The sequence below is a fragment of the Lichenostomus cassidix genome, chromosome 1 (assembly GCF_008360975.1).
Source record: "Lichenostomus cassidix isolate B80296 chromosome 1, HeHo_3.0, whole genome shotgun sequence".
Taxonomy (NCBI): Eukaryota; Metazoa; Chordata; class Aves; order Passeriformes; family Meliphagidae; genus Lichenostomus; species Lichenostomus cassidix.
Genome location: NC_139479.1, coordinates 39,195,734 through 39,222,102, shown reverse-complemented (window position 1 = coordinate 39,222,102; position 26,369 = coordinate 39,195,734). Strand labels below are relative to the sequence as shown.

Sequence of the window (26,369 nt, the reverse complement as noted above, 5' to 3'; positions counted from 1 at the left end):
TGTGGTGAGAGCTCTGTTTCACACCACAGTGTGTGATTTTCTTGATGCAACCATCTGGTTTGAGAAAAACATCCTTTGATCCAGGGGACCCAGTGAAAGTATTCTGTTCATTTTATGGCAACAAAATGCAGGCAGTCATTTGGCATGCTTTGGACAGCTGTTGTTACCTGTAGGAAGCTCTACAAATTTGAGATTCTCGGTCTCTTCCCCTTGGTATTGCTAACCTAAACCCATCTACCTTAAAACAGGTTTCCCTGCTTCCCTCTGAATATGAGGAGTGATAGACTCAGTAAAAGCCACTCTGTTCATAATGGTTGGGTTGGACACAGCTCTCAGGCTGCTTACTTATCTTTCTGCTCAAAGCAGGAGAAAATATTGGTGAAACACACACCTTCCATAGCTTCAAAGTGCAGCAGAGTGTGAAATGCACTGCTCTGTTTCACTGCTGTTGTGGCTTGATAGTTCTGACCCAGAAATCACAAAGGGAATATTAGAAGGCATCAGAAAATACCCAGTGGAAAATTATGGAAGCATACCTAAAACTAGCCAGGAAGGAAGGCAGGGAAGATAACAGGTGCTAACACTAGGCAGTGGAATATTGTGGAAGCCAGTATTTTGGATTCATGCATTAGGATTGTCATTTAAATACTCAGCTTTCCAGTATTCACTATTCTGATTTTTTTTTCCACATACATACATGCCAACCAACATCATTCTAATAATGCTTATTCTTGCTTTTTAGTTTAATGATATCTTGTTGTACACAAGTAGAGGCCTGACAGCATCCAATCAGTTTAAAGTCCATGGGCATCTTCCACTGTATGGCATGACAGTAAGTATTGTGAGAACTTAAGGGATTTGTGCTTAAGTGGTCATTTGTAGTCCCATCTTAATTGCTTGATGAACTTCTGCTGGACTGAAAGCAGCAGCAAAGGCTTGGGAGTGTCTCTGATTCAGAGAAGTTGGAGTTTCATTCTGCAGTGCCTGCTGGGGTTGTCTTGGGTTCAGAACCTGTTCCTGCAGCCTTCTGCACAAAGGTGATTATATAGCAAAAGTGAGGGGGGAAAGGCATTTTTGAGTGCTGCTTCCTCACAATGCAAACTTCTTTGGAGATAGGTTCTTTGTTTTTTTCAACCGTTAATTTGACCATGATTCTTACAAGTAATTAATCACCAATTCATTATAGACACATACAAGACAAGTAAACAGTAGTGAAAATCTAATTTCTATTTAAAAAAATCCATTTCCTAATGTTTCCAGCTCTATATCTTAAAGCCAAAGTAGTGGGAATCTGGCAGCAAAATCTCATTTGGAGCTCTTGTTGCTATTCTTCTGGAAAACAGCCAGTTCAAGCCAATAGCACCTATTTACCTCTTCTTACATTGTTTCAAAAATATTTTTGCTAATTGCAAAACATTTTCATTCCCTCCATTATTTTCAATGGAACTTCTCACTGGTTTGTATCTATTCTATACTGTTCTCCTGAGAACTGAGTTACCACAGTAACTGATTTTCTCTAAACAGTTCCAAGGCTTTATCTAACATTTCAAGAAATCTACTCAGTTGTTGATGGCCATTTGGCCTGGGCTTGCTCACAGCAGAACTGTGCTATGCTGCAGTTTCCAGAGCATTCTCAGCCTTTAACTCATCCTTTTGTACAATAAATCACTCTTCTGATAAAAATACTGCTATTTTCTTTTGACACAGAGCAGACAAAGCCATGCTTTTGGTTTAAGAGGTTACTGCAGAACTAACTTATTCTTCCAGCTTGCAAGCCACTGGTTTTTTTCTCAACACCTAGCCTGAAGTTGTTTGTGAGCGTTTCTCTTAGTTTTATTTTCCCCAATGGTAAGAGCTCATTCAGTTCACTGTTTCACCTTAAGAAATATGTACTTCCTGCAATCTGACTGCATTTGGCCTTTTGTCTCTCAGATGGAAGAAAGTGAGGAGGAATGGGGTGTTCCTCACTGTCTGACACTACGAGGTCAACACCAGTCCATCGTTGTTGCTGCAAGGTAATTCAGTGGAGACAAAAATCCACATGTGAACTGTATTTCTCTGCAGCTGTCACAGTGGGTCAGAAAGGCATCATTTTATTTGCTCCTAAAACAATCTCCTCAAAGGTATATTCTTTTGTGAAAGCCACTTGTTAAGAAAAAAGAGGATGGGACACAACAGAGTGGCAGTTGTGCCAGTTGGAACAAAAACTAAGTTGTCAGGGAAAAACAAAGGTAGCATCTTGTGTCTGAATTTATTTATTTCAGTTAAAAGTAAGCTCAGCTTGTGTCTGTTTCTTAGAGTTTGCTTTCAGCCTTTATGAAAGTGATTAAAACCTGAATTTTCATTGTTAGTACCCGCACTGAAATGGACAAATGGACTGAGGACATCCAGATGGCAATAGACCTGGCTGAGAAAAGCAGTGGCCCTGCCCCAGAGTTACTGGCAAGCAGCCCACCTGACAATAGTAAGTAAATGCCAGAAAGAAGTGTTAGTCACTTTTGTCAATATAATTGGAGGTTGCTTCTAAGCAAAGTGGTGAAAAGTGCTGGCCACAGGTCAAATGGATACATTTGGAGTTGATTTATATACATACATACATATAGGTATATTGATGTATGTGCCATTTTAATGTTCTTGTTGATGTAAGCAGAAAGTTTCATTGAATAGAGAAGTGACTTAAGTGTAATGATTCCAAGAACTATTTAACATGATTTGGGCAGTGCCTGTACGTGGAAGGTACTAAAAACACCAACAAAGCATGGTAGTTACTCTTTAATTCTAACATTTGCAGACACTTAAATAATTTTATAAAATATAATAATCTACATAAAATCTGCACAAAAATATTTCTAAAATGGTGTTTTAAAAATAGTTCACAGTACTGTGGACAGAATTTATTTGTTTTAATTTTTCCAATTATATATGTTGTTGCATAGAGGAAGAAAGATGCTTTTTCCCTGCATTTCATAGAGTCTCCTGATGAAACTACTGTAGACCAGGAATCTGAGGACGACCTCAGTGCATCCCGCACCTCACTCGAACGTCAGTCACCACACCGTGGCAACACTACGGTGCACGTCTGCTGGCACAGAAATACCAGTGTTTCAATGATCGACTTTAGTATTGCTGTGGAGGTATCTGCCTCAGAACGACCTGAACTGCAGCTCCAGGCTCGCTTTTGAATGACAATTTCCTTTTTGCTCTTCCTTTACAAGTGCACTGTTCCCTTGTCTCCGTCTGGGGAAGTTTCAGGCACGCTTGTTAAACCGCCTCTTATACCCTCAAATGATGGCACAAACCATCACTCAAGAAGCACATACCTGCTCCTGTAGTGCAGCTCTGTAAAATCAGTTAGAGCAGTAATTTTCATAGAAGTAACTGTCAAAAAAAAGCTGATGCCCTTTAAAATGTAAAGCAGTTCAAACTGTCTTAATGCTTTCAGTTACAGAGGCATTAAGTCGTTGCTCGAGCGGAAAGGATATTGTCTTTAGCTGCTGCAGCCAGAGTTTTAATTATGTGTATTACTAACTTACTTTCTTTACCTAGCCATCCTTTCTGGAACCTTGTCTCATTGCTCAGTCTCATCTGCTTTTTCTTTATTTGCATTTTCCACCTCAAAATAAACCCCCTTTTTTACCCTTCTGATCACAGCTAAGCCAATTTGATACACATTTGTTAATTCTGTACTCAACAGCAGAGGTGCAGACATTGTCTTTTCAAAGATTGAAATGAAAGACTCCAAGCTCAGTGTAGGTTTTAGGATGAGGTGCTAAGCCTGCTGAGGTGTTCTTCCTTCACACAAGAGAGTCCAAGGAGCTCTGCCTACTTTATCATAGCCCTTATCAAATGGAAATTTATGCTCAATGAAAATGGAAGAAGGCATCTTAAAGCTGAGTGGATTTGCACTCAAGTGGCAGCCCTCAGACATCAGGCCACCATTGCTCTAGAGAAGATGTGCTGATGCAGAACACAGCAAGGACAGCCATATTCATAGTTTGTGTAACTGCCTCTGTTTTTAAACAGGAGCTGAGTTTGTTGCTGAAATATGACAACATTATTCTGTACTAGAAAATGATGACTTGTAGAGCCTCATTACAATCCCACGTAGATGGGATTTTCCACTCTTTATACCCTTATAATCCTACAAGGGAGGCATAGTTCAGCACAGGACAAGGTCTCTTATTTTTCCCTAAAGCAGAGGGCTTATTATAGAAAAAAACTTACATCAGTGACTCATTCTAATGATTAAAACATTTAGTTAGGCAAATCTAGCTAGGTCTGAGATCAGTGCTCATTGTTGCTCATTTTTGTTCCTTCCCTGTGCCTCAAATGAACAGAAAGCAATGAAGACCAAGCACACCCTGGAGCCATGCGTTGTTCTGTGAAAACATCTTCAGCTCCACTGCTGCTCCATGCGTGGCAGGTCCCACTCATGCTCACGTCATTCTGTCGGTGCCTCTCACTTCAGCATTATCGTTTATTTTCTTTGTGTCTCTCCCTCCTTTCTGTCTCTCTCGTGGTAGAAGATCCTCTCTCTGTCAGTGACTGTTCCTCCCTACCTGCTGGACTGATCAGTGATCAGCGGCCTGTTTCCATTTCATATGTCTGCTGGTACCGAATGCAAAGCCTGTCCTTTTATGATATCCTCCAGAGTAATGAGGTAACAGAAAATTAAGGAGTACACCTGTAACTTAGGGCAAGGAGGCAGTAGTCCAGATATCAGAGAATAGGGTGATTTAAAGGAAAGGCTTTAATGCATATCTAAGGCTGGTGAAAACTGAACTTTTTCAGAAAAGTTCATTTCTAGTAGCTGCACCAGGGTCCCCATATTTTGACTGTTAAGCTTTACAGGTTATGTTATTAGCTTCTGCACTAGATAAAGAGAATGATGTAAACAGCTGTTGTGAGCCCTCACAGTCAACAAGGAATGGGAAGTCATTAATAATTAACTGAGAACTCCCCTTCATTTGCAAGGAGCAATGATACTGTGCTTTGCATCTTCACTATGTGAAGAGCAGTTTCTTCAACCAGCCATTAAATACATGTACTTGGTTATGGCTTCCTCCTCCTTTTTCTTAAACTATCCAAAATCCAGCTAAAAGTAAAGTTAACGGTCCTTGTTTTTTAAATCTTTGAAAAGTACCATGTGAACTCCCTGGGTACGGAGAGGTCAATCTCTATCTGCAATTCTAAAGTACGTCATAATTTTCCTTTACATCACAAATTCATGTCAAACTTTCTGTTTCCATTCTATTTAAGCATCATTCTAAAAGAACAGAGTAGGATTAACAAGACTGAGGTTTAGTAATAGACTGCTGAAAGCCACCTCAATTGATAAAATAATTAGTGTAGTAGTAGCTTTGAGTTTTTGGAAGTACCCAGCTGCAAACAAAAAAATACGTTACATAAAGTACTACTCAGCAGTAGAAAAATGCAGAAAAGTACATCCATTCAACTGAAACATTTTCATGTACAACAAGGCCACATACAACCAGATAAAAGCAAATAATTTTTGTTACAATAATTAACCTGCAGGTACCTTTCACTGTTTTACTTGGCTACTTTTGATCTGTTTCAGAACCAGCTGTCTGGAAATCTCCTAAGAAAATTCAAAAACAGCAACGGGTGGCAGAAGCTTTGGGTGGTGTTCACCAACTTCTGCATGTTCTTCTATAAATCGCACCAGGTAACCAACAGGGCAAGTGTATGTGGCTGGAGAAGACAGTGTGGGGTTCTTTTCCAAAGAGGGAGCAGAGAGAAAAGTGTGTGGCTTTTCTCTTGTACAAATTCTAAGATCATTACAACTAAGTAGCGACTGACAAATTTTGTTTACCATTACTGACACTTAGGCCAAACAAGAGAGAACAACAGTCCATGATTTAACCCATCTGAGCAAACCTCCCACTGCAAAAGTAGGGGATTGATGTTTAGAATCTTTAGGACTTTCAGATCTCTGCTTGAGCAGGGCATAAGCACAAAGCAACTCGAACTGCCACATTGTGCTTTCATGGTTATAGAAATCCCTAAAGAAGGAATTGGAAGATGCTTTACATGAAAGAGGGATAAAGAAATGATTTGCCATGCAGTGAAAGGCCTTAAGCAGTGAACCTGCTGAGTGGCAGGCACACCTCTAAAGGAGTAGGTGTTCTGCAGGCTCAGGGGTGAACCTGTGTGGTGCCCTGCCAAGGGCAAATGATGGAGCCTTATGTTCATCAGTTTGAAAGTAGTGAAACTCCCAAGATACCAGCCAGCTTTCCTTTGAGGAAATACTGATAGGATCAGCCTACAGTAGATCCTTACGCAAAGGGGCTGTAATGATGACCAACTGATGATTTTATTGCAGTTGTCTAAGTCTGGTATTTTTCTGCACATGTGAAAACACAGTGATCTTTAAATGAGTCTGCTGTCCATTTATTTATGGTGCTCTCTTTACATGAGGGCATTTGATCTCACAGCACTTTCCATCATACCTTTTCAGGACAATCATCCTTTAGCCAGCCTTCCTTTATTGGGATATTCGCTTACCCTTCCTTCTGAATCTGAAAACATTCACAAAGATTATGTGTTCAAGTTGCATTTCAAATCCCATGTGTACTACTTCAGGGCTGAAAGTGAATACACCTTTGAAAGGTAAGTTTGTTTTCTGTGAGAAAAACCTTCTGTTTAATTCCAGGAGCATTCTTTCAAAGGTTAGTAGATGCAAAGTTTAATAAATAGGTTCCATATTACAGGCAGGTAGTTCAGCACAACTGGAGAAAGAACCTTTTAAAATTATAAAAGAAATTTTAAATCTGATACCACTAAAGTCACGTGATTTGTTTTGATCATATGGAAGCTGTAATAGTAATTATTGCAAAACCTGGAATTATCCAGTCAAATCTGACCATGCTGGCTGTGTGGGAAGCTCTAGGTCTCAGACTTCAGGAAGCATGTGAACAGATCACAGTACATCTCAGTAGATCTTCAGAATAGTTTTGCTTCCTCTAGTGCAACAGCATGAAAAATCCACACCTCAATTTTTTTCATAGAAGCAGCTGCTCCTACTACATCTTTATGCCACTTCACCATGTAATTTTTACACCTTCCACTGAACTTCATTTACCTGGAGAGCCAGGGAGAAGGCACTACTCCTAATTTGTGGTTTGTGAGTGTTCATACAGGGAACTAATTTAGCTCTTTTATATGAAGCATGAATATGTCAAAAATCATGATGTCTTCATCACAAGAAGCTATTCTTCAATTTTAGCCATAGCAGTCTAAGACTATAAACAAAGCAAATTGTATGAAAGTGGTGTTAAAATAAAAATACAAAATGCTTTTTTCAGTTCTAGGAGAAAGAAGTAGAAATTGCAACTAAACTACATTTTTTTGCTCTCAGATTAAGAATGGTTGGTCTCAACTGCTCATTGCTTGGACCACTCAGAAAAAAGGTATTTGGTGTCTGCAGAGCAAGTAAAACCACTACTAACTTCATAAGTTTTGGGTCCTATAGCTGCTGTCTGTCCTCTCTAAACCTCCTTACAGTTGTGGCAGTTGTGTGGATCCTCTTGATTTCTGATAGACTTAGGGGTGAAGTCAGAAGATGCTCCCATAGGCACTGCCAATCAATCAAACTGTACAACCCATAGCACAGACCTCTGGGTCTGTGCAATCCTCCCCTGGGAATTGACCATTGTTTTGTTTGTGTCTCCTCGTGCCTCCTGCAGATGGATGGAAGTGATCCGAAGTGCCACCAGCTCTGCCTCACGCACTCGAGCTCTGAGTCACAAAGAGCCTCACGCCTATTGACGGCTAAACAAGCCGCTGTGTTGATTGTCCAGCAGCTGCTGATTTTCTAGAGGACATTTGTAACTCTTTTTCTCCCTCCAAGTTTAGGAAAACTTACAATTTGGTAAAAGAAGAGAATTAAGTATGGTTTTGCAGAAACTTTCACAATTCCTCAGCAAAACTGTTTAAGTTCTCCGTATATACAAATTAGCTTACCATCATCCCAGTGGCTGCGGTTCGTTTCATGTCTTGTATTTTGTCATTCTGTGCTGTTTTTAGCTTGTGCCAGTATTAAAATATTGTCCTTATTAGAGTGCCAAATGCCAAAAGACATATTGTTGCCTCAAAGATTGCACCTAAAAAAAACCCAGATGACTGAAATCTGAAAACTTTCTCCTCTGAGGCAAACACTATTTTCTTCTCTTTTCATAAAAATATATTATTTTTTTTTTACCATGTTAATCTGTAGACTGCTGGGCTTTTAAATGTAGATGGATTTTCACAATATAGAATATAATTATATATACAGCAAGCAGTCTAACAGGAATGAGATAACATTCAGATTTCATGTTTTTTTCCCAGTCTTTCTACATTTAATCAGCAATGATTTACTAATTTTCTATGTTTAACAAGGAAGCAGTTTACAGCTCGTTTTCATTTCCCTTTGGGGTTACAAATCCATATGGTATAAAGAAAGTGTAGGGTTCTTATCTAACCATTTTTTGGTGCAAGTTGACCAAATTGTTCATCTGTTGGCTTTGAAAAGTGAGTACTACTTGCAAGACGAAAATTTTTAAAATAATCCAGTGCAATATTATTTGGGCTGTTAATGTACTGTGAATGGTATGTACAAGAAGAAATTAAAGGCTGTGGTGACATTCTGCTGTTTGTTTAACGAACTTGAAAGAAAACCTGTATGCTACAAGAACCGCAGCTATTTGTGATTCATTTGTAGTGTTTTGGTAACTAAATTGCTCTAAGCTGGGGGTTCTACCAAAGCCCCAAGTTTTCATCCTGCTTGCTACACATCCCAAATTGACTTCCAGTTTGTTGGAATTTCAGTCTCTCCCTCTCTCCCCTGGGGCTCAGGTAGACAGCAGCAGAATTACTCATTTCGTACACCTGGCTTTAACATCAGCTGGATAAGTTGGTGGCCTGCTGAGAAGGTTGGCAGCGCTGTATCTGCAGGGCTGAGATGCTTTCCCTCATGTTTGGAGAAACACTGTCATGAGGGTGATGTAGAACTTCCATTAGCAGAAGTTTGATGTGCTGCTAACGCCCATCACCATGACAGGCCTTGGAGGAAGCATGGTACTAAGCCTTGGAGGGGGCCTGAATGTCAGTCTGGGAAATGAAGCTGGGGAAGTTCTATCCCTGCTTTTTCTTCATGCAGCTACTCGCTTTGTTAATGGCTTATCTGTGTGCGATGTGTAAAATGGCTTATTACAGCTTTGCTCACAACAAAAGGGAATAAAATACCTCACAATACCATTGTACAAATGCCTGTTTTGAGACACTAAAGCCTTCTTTCTGTTACCTATGACCCCAAACATCCCTCCATCCAAGACGAGGAGGTGCTCCTAACCCTTTAGGACGAGCAGCAGTCCCTAGGGCCAAATCCAAGCACACCTTGACAAAGGGAAACTCTTTCCAGTGTATTTCCTTCAGCTGCTTGGAAGCCTTCAGCCCCCTGGACAGGTTTTGTGCTGCAGCTGCTCTTTTCCTCAGCTACTCCCAGTACCAATGCCATAATCACACCTAACCTACAGCATTGCCTCTGGCTAGGATGTGCTGAAGGACAAACCTGGAAAGTAGGTAGGAAAATCTGAAGCCCTTTTTCCCAGCTGCAAGTCCCATTGCCTCATCCATTCCAAGCCTGTGACCCTGCTCTAAGTAACATACAGGAATTCCAGTGCTTCAGGACTGACTGGGAATGTGAACAATGACTGGTGTAATGAGGAAAAGAGGAAATAATATAGCATAGATGAACAACAACTCAGCTGCAGCCTTACTGGTGTGGAAAAACAAAGCTGAAGAAGCAACAGCTTGTGATGTTGCTATGAAGTAAAAAGCTGCAGACCTGATCTCTCCAAAAATTATTACTGAGCTATAAATTATTACCTGTAGCACCTTACAAGACAGGACCCTGCCTCTCCCCTTCAGAATTGTTATCTGTAACAGTGAAAAGATTTTTTTAAATGGCAATTTTATTAAGGGTCATGCTCTTAATTCAGCCAAAATTGAACTTTAGTTTAGATCCCTGGAGCTTGTTGGATACAATCTTCACTTAACTGCTACCTGCTGCAGTAGTTTATTCTGAGCTCTCAAAATAAATCAAGTAATACCTTTTCCCAGTACTTTTCATACAAGGTAAATCTGGAAAATAAGGCAAAGACCAAGGTACAGTGATATTGACATTGTTAATAGCAGAGACCAGGATGCAACTTCAGAGTACCCACCTAATCACCATTTTCACTGTTTTGTATTCTATTTTTCCTATACAAAAAAAAAGGTTTAAATACGATTTTTTAAATTTTTTTTTTAAAAGGAACCATGTGAACTGCTGTCACTTGTCAGCATCTTTCTACTTGTCTATTCCCAGGGTTAACCCAAAACTGAAATGATGGTAAAAGGGTAAAATCAACTGTCTTGACAGCTGTATGTTGGAAACAGGTGGAGTCCACATGTGTGAATAAAACTCAGTGTACTAGAAAACTGTAATATACAACCACTTATTTTTAACCCTGCTTCACATCACATTGCTGCCTGTTCGGACAAGCAGGGCCTGCAGAGAGGCAGGGTCACTATGTGCCAGGTCAGGAGCCATTGCTAACACACCTCTCTCAGCAGCAGGAAAACCTCAAACTGGGCACTCCAGGAGATTTACTGCTGGTGTTATTACTCACCATTAAATAGTTGCCAGTTTCAAGTAATGAACAAATAAAAACAAAACAGGGCTTTGCTGCCATAGGAGGTTGCACCACATGCAATGGGATCAGAAAAGCCTGGACTCCTGTTTTTTTCAACAAAACTAAGCGTCTCCACCACCATTTACCTGCTAACTCAACCTCTGTTAAGATGTGTTTGTTAATACACCTCAAGCCCACCTCTTTTCAGAACATTTTAATTAAACAACATTGACACCTTAACACCTTTGTAAATTCAGCTGAAACCAGACAGAAATGACAGACTGAAAGACAAGGTAGCAGGTAGGGGAAAACATGCTGTGATTGCAGAAATCTTGATAAAAGTCTCGGACTAAAGAGGAAGAAAAATTCATTTCATAGACAAAACCAGGTGGAATAGCCTACCATTCCCTCAGCCAAGAACAAAGCAGAGGATCAAGCAAGACCTGAAAAGCCTATTTGACCATTTTTTTCTTTCTATACAGGACCAATTACATGGTCTTTTCCCTCAAAAGCACAGTTATGTATGTGCAGGCAGATGCACAACTCCAGTTGCTACAGCACACAGACACTCCCTCCACCCTGGGGGCACAGGAAAACTGGTAGGGGGCAAAATAATTGGCAATGTGCCACACATACGTTTTTTAGCAGCAAAAAATAGCAATGAAGTGCAATTACAGGCATGCAGCTGTCACACAGTTTGTCACCAGTTAAAGGTGCAGTCCTTGGGGGGTGAGCAAATGTAATTTGTTGTGAGCACTTCATCAGTTTCACTGGGCTGGCAGGATGGAGACCACAAGGTGGGTTTTAAATCACTGCCATCTGTACATGCTACAGATTGAGATAATCACCATTAAAAACCAAACACTGATTTATAAACTTCCTGCCTACCATTACTGACACATGGGCAATAACTGCTCTAGAAGCCCACAAGAGCATCCCCTCCAGGGAAGGGGCAGTGAATCTCATCTTACTGACCACTGAGGTGGCAACATTTTATGAAACTTTTCCTTCTTTATTTCTAGGTCATGTAGTTTACAAGGAGGTGTATTATGTTGGTGTAGAGTGACAAAAGTAAAATTTAAATACAGTTATAAACAGGAGTTAGAGAAAACAACATACACACTTCATGGTCCTCTGTAATCACGTGTTAAAGGCAGCAGGAAACCACTGCATACGATTTGTCTATGGCATATACTCCGTGCAGTTAGCAGCACAGCTGCAAAACACAGTTAAAAGGAGCAAGCAGATTTGTGCTACACTTTCAGCTCCTCCCCAGCAGCTTACAGAAACGATTTGCAATTGTCCTGATCCTTGCATTATACCCGTGCTTATCAGCACACAGGATAATCTTCCAGTTGTGACACTCTTGAAGGCAAGAATGCATTTCCTTCAAAATAAGGTTACTGTAAAACTACTACAAACTGGTACCATGCTGTTTGAAAAGTAATACAGAACATCACATAAAGTAGTGAGAGCTAAACGAGACATTGCCCAAGCACATTTAGAGGCAGCTGATGGGGTGACAGGGTACAGGAAAATGGGAATTGACACCGAGCTGGCTGCTTTGCAGTGAGGTGCCAACACACCCAGTCTCACCTTCCCCCTCCACCCACTCCTCCTGCACAGCTGGGGAGAACACCCCAGTTAGGACATTCTGCAATCATCAGTTCATCCTCTGTACCCACAAGCTCACACACAATGTTTGGAGCTGCGAAGGAACCGTGGCACTGCAGAATGAAGTTACTGTTTTGTTACTACACCAAAAGCATTCTGTGCTCTACCACATCATCTTTCAGTAAACTGGTCAGCAAATACAAAGTGCAACAGCAGGGAAAATAAAGGTAAAAAAAACAGATTACACATCTGAGAGTTACAAAAAAGCGAGTCTTCAGTTCAAATAACTGATTTTATTGTTTTTAAACAGTGAGTTTATTTACTGCCTAATCATGAAATCCCTGACAAATAAGCAGTTCTACTAATTTAAATGTTTGCATAAATAGGGATAGCTTGTCATTTAGTATAGTCAAGACTGAATGAAGTACTACCTGCACAGAAAAATCATCAGTGCAACATCGTAACACAGACATGTTTTTAGCATGAAAAAACCTCTCAAAAATATCAATACACTTCTTTTTCTCTGAGAAACTGAGGTGGTGCTTCTTTCAAATGAAGCTCCTCTTCTGTTACCAATATAGACCTGATTTTTAAAGCATCAATACTTTTCAATAGCAAATGATTGTACTTCTACATTCAAGATACAGCACGCGTTCTTTTTTTCAGTGAATCTCAGTTTAAGACAGTCTATATTTAAATAATCTGTATATTACATATAAAAATACACATCTCTACCATAAATGAGGTCTTGTCTTATTCTAAATGCCCAAGCTTTTTGGCCACTTGCCCTCACCATAAGTCTTACTCATCTTAAGCTCCAACACATTCATCAAGCAAATTCTGCCACCATCTACTCAGAGAAGTATTTCCTCAACATACAGTCCTGGAACACAACTAAAATGCAACTCAAAACACATATGTGTAACTTTCCAAATAAGTGTTCAAAGAGTGTAGCTTAGAATTTAATTCAGTTTGCTGATTGAGAAATTCTTGGCATTCAAGCCAGCAGCATAAATTTGACTTCCCCACTATGTCTCAGAGTTCTGTGCATCTCCAAGTAAGCTCACTTTGACTTCCTGTCCTTACATGAACAGATCCAGGGAATAGCTTACACTAACCAATTTATATTTCCAGTGCAAACACACCTGTTGATTTCCATGTGCAGTCACACACACAGACCTATTGAAGGCTGAATGTTGTCATATTGAGACCTCAACAAGTAAATTTCCCATTGCACCACATTCATATGCACATTTCACAAAAGCAGTGCTGAATTTGTTTCCTCAAGAGTGAGCCTATCCATAACACTTAAGAGCACACAAAACAACATAATTGAAGATACTAATCAAAGTGGAGTAGTAAAACATTGCTTAGCATTGTTCAATTTACCTTAAATTCCCTTAGCCATAAAGGAAACCCATTACCTCAGTAGGCTGGCAAATGAATAGTGCCGAAAAGCATGGCCACAAGATGAACACACACATTTCTTTCAACTCTTGTTTCAACCTGGGCAGAAGTTTATTAGCTCTGTTAGCAAGACAGTGTCCTCTTACTGTTAAATTCTTAAATTAATAAATTAAGGCTATTAATATGCATAGACTAAGGGCTACCATGGTGATAGGAAGTCCTGGAAGGAGACCTCACCAGCTTCCCCAATGGTTAGTGTACCTGGGTTTCTTGTACCAAGCCAGGCAGATATGCCTATACTTTTAAATGTTAATCCTTTCTGTTCCAAAGCTCCTATCTACATTTTTTTTAATTAAATAGATAAGTTACCTCACTGTCATGCAAAGCATAAAGTCATCAATTTTTTCATTAAAAGAAGGCAAAAATGCTCTCTTAGCTACTGGAATAAGAAGTACCTGAATATAGTCCTGGTGAAACCAACCAAAGTAAACCTCAGAGCAATACTGTGGGTGAAAAAGAAAAAATAAAAATAGCAGCTATGTAATCAACAGTGCATACAACTAATGAATAATTGTTACTATTTCCAAGGTTTCTAACACCTGAAGTCAGCTACCTAGAAGCCCTTACAGAAATAGTGGAAATTTCAAAATTCAGAATTTTCAAGAAGTAACTTTTCTCTGGGGAGGCAACAGCACTCAGGCTGTTTTGCAGTCTCTCATCCAACATCTATCAATTTTGGTAAAGAGATGCACAGATCGAGGCAGTGAGACCAAATATTGAATCTGTGGACATTTTTTCCTTTATGCTGAAAGACATTCACTTTAATGATAAAAATAGGCGTGATAAAGAAATACTTGCCACTGTCTCAGAATCAACACCTTAAGGAGAGATATTTCAGAATAAATGAAAGGAATAAATACTTGTGTGAGCATTCAAACATGTTCAGGTGAAAAAAAGATTGTGTCTGAATTTCACTACAAGCTTCACAAATATCTGTTACTAAAACTGAACAACTTCAGAATTTGCATTGGCACAATTTAAAACTGAAGATATGAAAGAACTCATTCTCTAGGAAAAACAATAATTTAAATTTAAAGCTTTGAGAGACCAGGTGTATGAAATTTAAAACAACTAGAAGTAGTACCATAATTAGAAAGTCACACTTAGAATATAGAAAAAAAGGAATAAATGCTGGAGAAACAGAATAAAATCGTGTCTGTGCTGAGGTACAAATAGAAGGTTCCATAATACAGGATTAACTCTTTCAATGGCAAATACTTCACATACAAAAATCAAACCAAGATTCACTTACCACATAATTCAAACTTTACATGTAATAAAGGCAAGGCAATACTCAGTTATGGCCTGTCAAATATTTACCCCACTAACATTATCTACAAAAGCACTTTACCATTTTGTACACAGTGATTCCTTATGCACATTGAAAGGCTTTCTGTTAAAAAAGACATTATATACATATCTGTACACAATTCCAACAACCATGCTCCATCTCCCAGTGGAATTCTTAAAGCAAGATACCTGAGGTTTCTCAATATCTTCAATTTCTCTATCACAAACCTAAATATACATTTCAGATTTTACAAAAGGACACCTCCCTGGAATATGTGCATTATCATTTTAAAAAATTATAGCTTTAAGGAGCTGAAAAAGATTGCCTCTGTCCAAGAGACTTCATTTTCACTCTTGCACATTTAGGAATGTCCTTTCTCCCAAGGACTTTCCAGAGACTGAGAGGCAGAACAGCATTAGGGTGCACGCCTTCAACGCAGACACCATGGGATCTCTGCTGTCTTAGGAAAGTCAGGAAGAGTAGGTCAGTAGGATGAAGAACTTCCTCCAGCTAGGGAGTATCTGAAGAGGAAAAGAAATAGTTACTGTTGCAACTTTTAGAAAGGCATTCTACAACAAGCAGCAATGAAGTCATTCCATTTTATGCTGTTGAAGTTCCAGCCTTTTTCCTTGCACAATGGCACTCACCGCTGCCACCACACTTTAAAGGAAAAGCCGTGGAGCTGAACAACATGTGAAATACACATTGTTATAGTATCACTGCTTTCCTAGCAAACAGCAACAACCTGTGCTCAAGTATGTTACTGAGCAGCACATAATGATGGAGGAACATTTAGTGACTCCAACCTCCCTACTTTGCAAGTTTACATCAAATCTTTTCAAAATATTACTGGGCCAGGAAACCCGTATTTCTTGATCTAAGCAGATTCCTAAATCATCCAAAGAAATAAGGACATATTTAAATCATATTAAGTTTCCAGTAAACTTCATCAAACATCCAAGATCAAAACTGCAGGGGGAAGCTAAGTGGATTCACTCTCATTGCTGGGCAGCTATTTTGAGGGTCCCAATCAATTTGTTCAGACAAACTTACAAAATCCAGTTCAAACCAATCATAAGGGGAAGTGAAAATGTCATTAGAAACTTGTTGAAAACCTACCTTCAGTAATTAGCTCCCAAATTGAGAGGATATTGAATGACCTAATGACATAACAGCATATTTCCTGTACCACTCAAACAAGAAGGAACTATTTTTTCAGGATTTGACTAGCTCCGAGAAATAGCTTTATCCATAAGGGAAACCTAGTAAACTACGGAATGTTTCAAGCTCATTTTTAGTGGGAGATCTTTCTATTCATTCGCTCCCTTTCTGGAGTCATTATCCCATACTAGCTGGAATATTATCCATGAAAAGAAAAGAAAGTTCACCCAGATGTGATCCATTGACAAACATTCTCCATGAAAAATTCTTTCTCTCCTTGAAAGAGAATGAAGTGCCTCCCTCCACTGCTCTAAAACATTATGACCAAGGAAAACAGGAACAGTCCAAGGAAGCAGAATAGAAGGAGGACAATGCTGAATAGGTATACAAAGGGTTCTGAAATCTTTCTCATAGGACAAAAATTATGAATGCTGCTGTTGTGACAGAACAAGTAAGATCACCTCCAGTATCCCCAAAAATGCCCATGTCTGGGCACTGTCTCCACATGGTCATTTTCAGCCTCAATTGCAGCATCAAGTCTTTGAGATTTCCCATTCCAGGAAGATTCCATACCAGGCTGATAAAAATATGACACTGAAATATTAGCTGATGAAAGACTGGATTCAATTTTGGAACCCCGAATGGAAACAGACTGAGATAGAAGATCCAGAAACTCTTTCAAGTCTGCCAGGATCAAATGAGATAGAACAGGTCATCTGGCATTAGAAGTAACCTTTCAGCACTAGAGATGCTGACTGGGCTGCATTCTTAACAGCCCATAAAGCAACAAACGACTGCTTGCAGGTTTCTTGGCATTGGTTTTTACTGAAGGAGAAAGTGTCAGCCTGGAAATCCTGTGCTTTAACTTCAAAGGTGTGAATGCTTAAACTGTATCAAGCTGTGGTTAGAGACAGTATAAAGGAGACACCTGCTCAGGGTGATCTTTTTCCATGTAGTAGTAGTCCATGATTAATCACTGACACGAGTTTTTTCTAGTACCAAGCACTCCAATCTGGCTGCTGTGAGATTCACAACAGCTGTGGGCTCCTGGATTCAAGGTTGGCAAGAGGTTAATGCCTCTTCCAGCAGCAATTCTGAAATGTATACCCCTCATCTTTTCTTGTGCAGCATTTAAAGGAACAGAAAACTGAGTGTTAATGTTAAGAATATATTCCTAACTAAGACAGTTAGAAAATCTCATATGACAATTTGGCCTTTTGAAGTAAGACCAAATAGTGGTTTTGGAGATGCCACCGAAAGGCCACACAGAATGTCTTTAATGAATGAATAAGAAACTACTGACTATGTGAGAGAAACAAACACCAACCAACCAGTCAATTTATCTACCTGGGTGAAAGAAACTAAGAGTGACACAGAGCATTATGTGCAATACACACCCAGACACCAAGAAAGTGTGTGTCCCTTATGTGAACTGAAAAGGGAAAAGCCTGTCCAGTCTCATTTGACACACAATATGCACACCAACAGGATGAACATACATATGTGCTATCACCTGAAGCTAGAAATTAGAACTGCTGATATGATTAGTTTTCTTTTCCAGTAAGCAAACACAATTGCACAAACTGCAGGCACAAATGGTTTTCTTCTCCATTAGAAGGAGAAATTAATCCTTTCAATTTAACACAAGCCAAATATTTGTAGAATCAGATGTGCAGCTTTCTGTTTGCCATACTGAAATAGTTTCATTACCTCTGAAGTCTCTGCACAAGGTGTGACACCATGGTATCTGCAATGCCTGGACAAGACTCTTCAGCTAAATAAACTGCCTTCCTCAGTTCTTCTATGGAATCTGTGTTACCACCACACACTTCACTCTTTTCTTTCAACTGAAAAGAAACCAGGAAGAAATCTATTAATAAGATAGTAATAAATATTTCTATACACAATATAATGCAGAAGCTTGTGAGGAAGTGACCATCAGCATTCAACAATGTCAGCATTTGACTCATCATACACCCATACATACTGAAGGCTTTTTTCATGCAGATGCTAGTCTTTGCAGTACTTATCAGGATGTCATTCATCTTCACACATCTTCAATCTTCACACATCCTTTTCATCATGCTCACAGTCAAAAATTATAACAAAGTATCCCAAGAAAAAAGCAGTATTTATATGTAGCTGTTTGGTTTCAAGATGTGCTTCCTATACTTACTTTAGTATACTTACTTGCACACCTATAGCTTATATATATACAGTGCAGTAATTTTATCAACCTTTTAAAGTTATCATATCTCCATAAATGCTTCTCTTACCCTTCATATATTCTTTTCTAAAGTTGTTTTTAAGTATTTGGGGGAAAGTATAAAAAATACAAAATTCAGAATGGAAACAAAATATAGTTTTCAACACTGAAATTTGAAAGTGAAATTCTTTAAGATCTGGTCCACAACTGTACGTTAGAACAGTGAGGAGCTTGAGGTTTGTAGTAAGATAAATACATAAAGTAGTACCAAAACCAAAATGCTGCAATCCAAATATTTACACACCTTTTTCTTGTCATTTTCATTGCTTTAGGCCAGCGTGGCTGATGTAACTACCATGCATAGGAAGTATTGTTAGGAGCAAAATACAGATCTCAAAAGCAGACACACATGAAAGCAAAGGGCACAGCTAAAACTTAACACAGCAAGTTCAAAATGGGTTGTAGCAACCTTAGGTGTCATTCATTGTATTTTTCAATATTTTTCAGAGACATAAATCTTGAAATTTTTAAGTTTTAAAGAAATAACTTACCTCTTCAAATAAAGGGGATATAACTGTAGACAGGCATTGGGATAGAGGCCTCTTTGGGATATCCTTTTCCTTTAAAGAAAAAAAAAATTCTGACCAATTTGATTTCTGAAAAAAAGCATTCTTGTATTCTAGTTAGAGACAAAACATAGTTCCAACATGCTACACTTGATAAAAACTCTGTTTCCATACATGTAAAATGTTCTACAAGATACTATTCCAAAGAACTGTGGAAAATAGAGGCTGAATTAAAATTTGAGACTGCAGCACTTCAAATACATGCAAGCTCAAAATTAGAAGGGAAAAAAACCAAAAAACCGCCCCCCACAAACCAAAACCTCCAATCTCCCACAATCCTACTGACCACAAACTAAATCACAGACATACTGATATTCAGTAGGTAAATCCTGTATGATACAATATTTTGCTTATATTTCTCCAGAATTTTCAGAGCCAGCACAGCAACCACCTGCTCTGGCCACACAGGTTGCAGAAAATACAGTGAAGCAGGTCCTAAACATCCCTTATTCTGGGTTGTTTGGGTTTGTTTTGGCTTTGGTTTTTAGGGGTTTTTTTTGGTTTGATTTTTTTTGGACACAGGCACATTCTATTCTTTGTTCCATTGTAGTCTTTTTTCCTTAAAAGTCCAAAATACCTTCCCCAGATCTGCCAGTCTAGATTTGCATGGTACTGGTTTTAGTTTACTATACAGAAGGAAGGTTTTAAAAATACAATATTGCCTGGTCTTCTTCCAGTAATTGTATTTCAGAAACTAGAGAAATAGTTGGTACATATCTTGTCAACTACAAAAAAGGACACATTAACAGAATACTTCAAGACTTACTCAGAAGGCTTTGTGAAAGGCAACTGTTGAAAATACATTTTTAGCAAAAGTTCTGGAAATTTCACAATATAAATGTTTTTAAAGGTGTAAAATAAAAATCATGCCACTAAATTATTAAAGCAATAATTATCTCCTTGTATTGTAAAGTCAATATTTTGAGCACCTTGTTTCTTTGTAACTCCAAAGGCTGGGCTGCTCCATTCTCTAGATTCTTGGGGTCTTTTTCTCTTATTGTAAAGATCCACTCTTCTGAATCACTCCCACCTGAAGCCTGACCATCTGCTTCACTTCAAGGGAGAGAAAAAAAAACCAAAAACAAAAAAAACGATTTTTATTACCCACACCTTACTGCTGATGTTCATTCAATATACACACTAAACATGAGAACTACAGTCAAGACCAAGATCAGGATTCTACTGTGCAAGCCACTGAGTATAAAGAGAAGCATGAAAATTAAGGTAACTTTTGGGGAAATTAAAAAAATTAAACCAAGATATTTCACCAAATGTAAGGAAGTGAGGCATTACAGTTTGAAAACATTTTCCCAAGTTACATTAACAAGTAACACAGAGTACTTTATTGCTATCTGAAAACTTGTTTTAGCAGAGTACCTCAAACCATTAATGAAGGGACGGAAATTAGAAAACTTAATTAACTTTTCTTGCATAGAAAAATAGCTAAGACATTGGAACTGTGGTCACTGGAAAGGCATGATGCCGTAAAAACTGTACAAAATTACACAGCTGTAACGTCACCAAAGAAATAACCTGATACTTGCCATTAGCATGCAGGCTGGAATTACAGAGAATAGTTGTGTTTTCTTTACTGTGAGGAATTTAATCCAGTAGTGAACAAATTGTGGTGACCTCTTCACTTGAATTTCATTTGCACAGTGTTGCTTGGCTGTGCAGTGTGACACCTTCTGCCTGCACAACAGCTGGCTTTATGTCTGGACCCTACATAAAAGGGAAGGCAGCACAGCATATGGGCCACAAGATTTGTTCTCAGTGACTGTTACTTGCATGAAACCCCTGGCTGTACTGAAATTAAGGTTTCATTCATTTCCCAAGGCCACTAAGCTGAAAAGCTGCAAATAACAGAACACAGGAATACGTGTGCTAAAAATAACTCCTTGGCTCCTTACAAAGGATATTTTATAGACTCATCAAACTTACGTATCTGAGTCATCAGAACTGGAGTCATCATGACTTTGTTCAGACTTCCATCTCTTGTGCCTGTCAATAAGGTCAGCCAAGTAAGATGTTTTCTTGGAGTTCCGTAAAATGAATTTGTGTTTTAAAAGCTCTTTTGCAGTAGGTCTCTTAAAAGAAAAAAAGAGAGGTTCAGTATTTTTTTACTGTATTTGAGAGTGTCAAATGACTCACTATAAAAACAAAGAAACCCAGAGTTTAGTCTTGATACAAATGAGATTTTAAATATATACAGTATCTAAAAATATACCTGTCACTTATGTCACACCATATTACAAAAGCTGAATGACATTTATTCATGCAATTCATGTAAAGCAGTCAAGTTCTCTAGGATACACTGACAAACATGAAACTCACAAAGCTTGGGTCCTTGTTTAAGCAGGCCTCAACAAATTCTTTGAGGGATTTACTGAAGTTTCCTTCCAGTGTTGGTGGGTTGTTCTTAGGAATGAGGAATAAAACTTTCATTGGATGTAATTCTGAATGAGGTGGCTCTCCTTTTGCAAGTTCTATGGCTGTTATGCCTAATGACCAGATATCTGCCTGTAAGAAACAATGTATTTAAGATTAGGTTGGAGGAAGAAAACAAAGTGCTGGCTTGCTACTCTAGTTTAACCAGCAACACACATCTGCTTGCTCACACCCTCCCACGGTAGGCTGCGGGTACAGCAGGAAGAGAATTTAAAGGGTAAAGAGGATTTGTGGGTTATGAACACTTTAATAATTGAAATAAAATAGCAATAATAATAAATTGTAATGAAAAAGAAAATAACAAAGAGAAAGAAAAAAGAACCCAAGAAAGGCAAGTGATGTAAGTGGAAACAGCTGCTCACCACCAACAGAAAGTTGCTCAGTCAGTTCCTGAGCAGCAGACCCCAGCCCACCTTCCCCCTGGTTTTATCACTGAGCATGAGGCTATATGGTATGGAATATCCCTCTGGTCAGCTGGGATCAACTGTCCTGGCTGTATCCCCTCCCAAGTCCTTGTGCACCCCCAGCCTGCTCACTGGTGGGTGAAAAGCAGAAGAGGCCTTGATTCTGTGCAAGTGCTGCTCAGCAATAAGGAAAACATCCCTGAGTTATCGACACGGTTGTAGCAAAAATCCAAAACATGGCCACATATCAGCTACTGTGAAGAAAATTAGTTTTACCCCAGTCAAAACCACCACATTTGTAAAGGTAGATTTTAAGCTTTACTGTAAATAACTTCATATGTAAATTGGTTTTGTTATCATTGTTTTATGAGATTAGCCACATAGACCAAGTACAGAGTTTCTTGGTTGTCTTCACTCTACAGTATGAAACAGTTCTACTAAGTAGAGTTTAAAACTTTTTGAAATCAATACTATTACACCAAAAAGCAATGGTAGAGTTGTTATAAACTAACATTCTATCTACCATATTTAAGTATGGTATGTAAATATGGGGCAAGTCTAAAATATTTACATAAAGGAAAATGTTAGAAATTGCACAAGAATTTTCCTCAATATAAATTATCTAGTACAACCATCAGAAATTTAATACATTAGAATTTAACTTTCCTGGGGTTTAATACTGTCTTATATATTATTCTTTTTCATAGACTAGAGAAATACAATCTTGAACAGTAATATTCAGCTTGTTGGTCCAAGCAACCCCTGAAAGTTTTTACCATCAAAATGTGCTACCGTTTCCAGGGAATGCTGTCTCCCTTGATACAAATCCTATTGCAAATCTGCCTAAAATAATGTGAAGCAATGCATTATAATTCTCTTATGTTCTGTTGAAATCACAGACCTAAAATCCAAGAGAATGGATAATAAACCTGTCAGAAAAACAAAAGAAAAAAATGTTCACAGAAACATCTGTCCCAAGGACAAGATACCAATTAAAAATATTTGTTTTGGCTTTTTTCTGTTTAAGTGAAAGCAGAACAAAGACTTATTCTCAGGAAAACAGGAAAGATCTGACATGAGCTTGTCTGGTTTTACTCCCAAACAGAGCACTTGGAATTCTGCTATGCTGTAAACAGATCTATTCCCAGGTGCTGGATAGAGCAGAAATTTCATTTATCACTGCTGTCTTTACTAAGTATCCCTCAACTCCACCTGTGTCTGCCCCGTGGATTCTCATGGATATCTTTGCTTGACTTGTACACATCCACTCCACTCTCACAGCCACACTGCCTGGCCCAAAACAAGCTCCTCCCTCCCTGTTCAGACAGTATCCTACTGTTAAGAGCTTAGTTACTTAATTTTGCAAGTAAGAATGAAAAAAACAAACAAAAAAATCAGAGTCAATTAGCACACCATCAAATTTATGAAATGCCATTTTGTTAGCCCATGTTACAGAACAGTTCCTGAGCACACAGAATCACATAAGCACATGAGCCCTGAGTTTCATTTATCTTAATAAGCGCATTATCAGCTAAGCTCTCCTCAAGCCTAATTGAGAGTAACTTCAGTCTGGCAGGAAAGCTTCTCTTGGTTACAAAAGAAAAATGTCACCTGCAAAGATGAGTCTGCAAGTTAACAGCTGAGCATTATTATTTCCAATTTACTCAGCATTTCAGTTGCTCAAGAGGAAAGTGTTAAAGCCATGTAAATGGATAGATTTTCTTCTGCCAGATTTTCAGTCACAGGTGGAGCATGTGTGAGTATATAAGTATAAACATCAAATTTACAAGTGTATGAGTGCAGAAATACCCCCTTGCACACACATGTATGTATATAAATACTTCCTTTTTCCCTCACTTATTTCTAACTCTACTGCTAGTGACCTTCCCCCATAAAAATAAACAAAAAACTACAACAAACCACGGCTGCACACTAGACTCTTTGAAGTCCAATATGGGTTTTGGAAGCTCATTCCTGTTGAAAATATCAAAAATAACTCACCTCATATTCCTCTGGAACCAAATCCTCCCCTTTAACAGGTAAGAAAGGAAGTACCAATTGCACATGTATCCAGTTAGGCATTTCTAGGATGCACCTGACTGTGACTATGAAACCCCAGAATAAGCACAAAATCAGTCCTTCAAATGGAGAGGGATAAGCATGACCTTAGGAAGTGGTGACACTACATTAAGTTTTATCACATGTCGTGATTTTTACAGTTTCACATCTTGAACAAATATTTTTCTTCCAAGTTCAGATGACAGTCAGCAAATCACTGCTAACTAATATTTGTTGCAGTACTGCCATAAACCTTTCCTCTTCTAAACTAATGAGTAAAATTCAGTCTGACTTTGAAGCTCCTGTAAGTCAAAGATGATGGGCTATGTGCAAGCAAAAGCCATTTCTAAATTAAATATCTATTTTTTACAGTACAAGTTTTATAGCAGAAAGGACAGAGAACTAGATATGTGAAAAATGAAGCATGTTAAGAAAACATCTTTTCAGATAAAAGAAATCAAAACAGGAAGCAGAAGTACTGCCAAAAACTAGAGCCCTTGCAAGCTTTCATTGGGAATCCCTCATCATGTATCCAAGACTCTTATGTCCATGTGACATTGCAGACTGAAACAGCCAGAATGGCAAACCTAAGGGCTGAATCATGCTTTGTCCAAGTGATGATCATTCCCAGGAGCCAAACCTCAAAGAAAAAAACCCAACCAAACAAAACCAAACCAAAACAAACAAAAAAAACCACAAAAACACACAAAGGAAGAAAACACCCACCACCATTCAAAAGAAAGTTAATTCAACTTTAAATTGGGAATTTGGGATCATTTAAGATTCTAGAGGCTCTACAGAGTTTTGCTTGTAATTTTTAAATAGCCTCTACAGAAAGGTACCAAATATGGAATTAAGAAATACTACAGCCTAGGCTGGAGTCAGTCATGGCAAGTTCCTTATGCAAGGATGGAAAAGCATCCCAACCCATCTCATTGTATGGAGATATGGTCAATCAACAAATCCTTATAGCTGAATCAGAGATGGGCAAGAAAGATGAGCTCAGGGTAGAACATAATGAACTACTGCTAACTATCCAAGAGAAAGCTGATCTTAAAACAAGTGGGGCTTGAGGGTGACCTTTGTTTCAGACATACAGCTGCACCAATGGGTCGTGGGGTTGGGCAGTGAGTCTTCACTGACACCATCAGTGTCCTGCTGAGGTAGCCAGGCCAGTGTGGGGCAAGGAGAAGGAAAGGACAGCAAAGTGCTGTATATGTACCTCAAACAAATAGAAGCATAAAAGCTTGAATTCAACACAATGAACTTTGAAAAAAGCAATAGGCTTGAGCTGGCTTTAATGTACGTATTCCTTCCGGCAACTATGGACACTCAGTGCCATCCATACTGGTGAGAATATGGAGAACAGTAATGGAATCACATTTCTATTGTGACCCAACTATATATTACAATTGATCCATTGTGCTTGTGTTGAGATTTCAGTATGCTGATGTGCCACTCTGCTAAATCAAATCCTGTGTATAGATAAATTTGGTATTAAATATTAACACCTCCCAAATGGCAAATCTGAAAGAACATGGTCAGAGTAGCACAGCCCCACGCACCACATTCTTCCAGAGATGAGTAACAGCACTTCAAACAGCACTTTTACACCCACCAAATCCATATTCTTCAACTGTGTTGCTGGCTATTTTTTTCTAAAAACAAGTGGAAGAATATTAACATTTTGTCTATATTTGCTCTCTTCTACTTTTAAACAGCCAAAAATACTCACGAATAGAGTGGGATAAAAGGTGATGGGATGTACTCGTGAATACTGCATTATTTCTTGCCATCTGGATTGTCTTAAACTAGGAAACCTAAACTTTGGATGCAAATTAGGAAATCTTTCCCCACCAACAGCTTTTAGCTGCTAGGTGTCATCTAAACACACCCTCATGTAGACACAGCCAAAGTTATTAGCTACATTCTGAAGACCAACCTATGTAATTCAAGTTAGAAAAAGGAAGGGACTTTGGTAACACCTTGAAGTACCTTACCTTTGAATCATATGCTGATTGCTTTATTACTTCAGGTGCCATCCAAAATGGTGTTCCCACAAAGGTATTCCTCTTTATCTGTGTATCTGTTAGCTGTCCTGCTACTCCAAAATCTGCCAGTTTTACTTCCCCTTGTTCAGACAGCAATACATTGGCAGCTGGGATAAAGAAGAGGAAATAGTAGAAATGAAGACATTTGACACCCTTTGACATTGTAAGTGTGCTCATTTAGGTTGCATGAGTTCTGATATTCTTTCAACACAAACAAAAAAAAAGCAATTTACCTTTAATATCTCTGTGGATTTTCTTTTCTGAGTGCAAGTAATCGAGTCCTTTGAGTATCTCCCTCAATATAGTAGCAATTTGGGTTTCATCAAGTGAGCCAGGTTCTAACTAGGAGATGCAAGAAATGTTTAAA

The 26,369-nt window shown here is 38.6% G+C and overlaps 2 protein-coding genes across 8 annotated transcripts in view; one reads left to right on the top strand and one right to left on the bottom strand.

Annotated features, from left to right (window-relative positions):
* The window catches only part of FARP1 (FERM, ARH/RhoGEF and pleckstrin domain protein 1), a 202,440-nt gene extending 193,173 nt beyond the window's left edge, over positions 1-9,267 (top strand). For 5 of the 6 annotated variants that reach the window (XM_085057394.1, XM_085057391.1, XM_085057393.1 and 2 more), the window contains 7 exons: positions 743-832; positions 1,933-2,015; positions 2,352-2,464; positions 2,971-3,134; positions 5,579-5,686; positions 6,479-6,630; positions 7,707-9,267. In XM_085057394.1, the coding sequence (XP_084913520.1) occupies positions 743-832; positions 1,933-2,015; positions 2,352-2,464; positions 2,971-3,134; positions 5,579-5,686; positions 6,479-6,630; positions 7,707-7,788 (792 nt within the window). In that variant the 3' untranslated portion in view covers positions 7,789-9,267. Of the gene's footprint in view, positions 1-742; positions 833-1,932; positions 2,016-2,351; positions 2,465-2,970; positions 3,135-4,523; positions 4,661-5,578; positions 5,687-6,478; positions 6,631-7,706 lie in introns of all 6 variants that reach the window. The other variant, XM_085057395.1, reaches the window with a different exon arrangement.
* Positions 9,268-12,568: 3,301 nt separating this feature from the next.
* Positions 12,569-26,369, bottom strand: part of STK24 (serine/threonine kinase 24) — a 52,435-nt gene continuing 38,634 nt past the window's right edge. For both annotated transcript variants that reach the window (XM_085057399.1, XM_085057403.1), the window contains exons 4-11: positions 26,236-26,344; positions 25,952-26,109; positions 21,376-21,561; positions 20,983-21,128; positions 19,971-20,094; positions 18,967-19,035; positions 17,920-18,056; positions 12,569-15,569 (exon numbers count right to left, since the gene is read on the bottom strand). In XM_085057399.1, the coding sequence (XP_084913525.1) occupies positions 15,533-15,569; positions 17,920-18,056; positions 18,967-19,035; positions 19,971-20,094; positions 20,983-21,128; positions 21,376-21,561; positions 25,952-26,109; positions 26,236-26,344 (966 nt within the window). In that variant the 3' untranslated portion in view covers positions 12,569-15,532. The remainder of the gene's footprint in view (positions 15,570-17,919; positions 18,057-18,966; positions 19,036-19,970; positions 20,095-20,982; positions 21,129-21,375; positions 21,562-25,951; positions 26,110-26,235; positions 26,345-26,369) is intronic.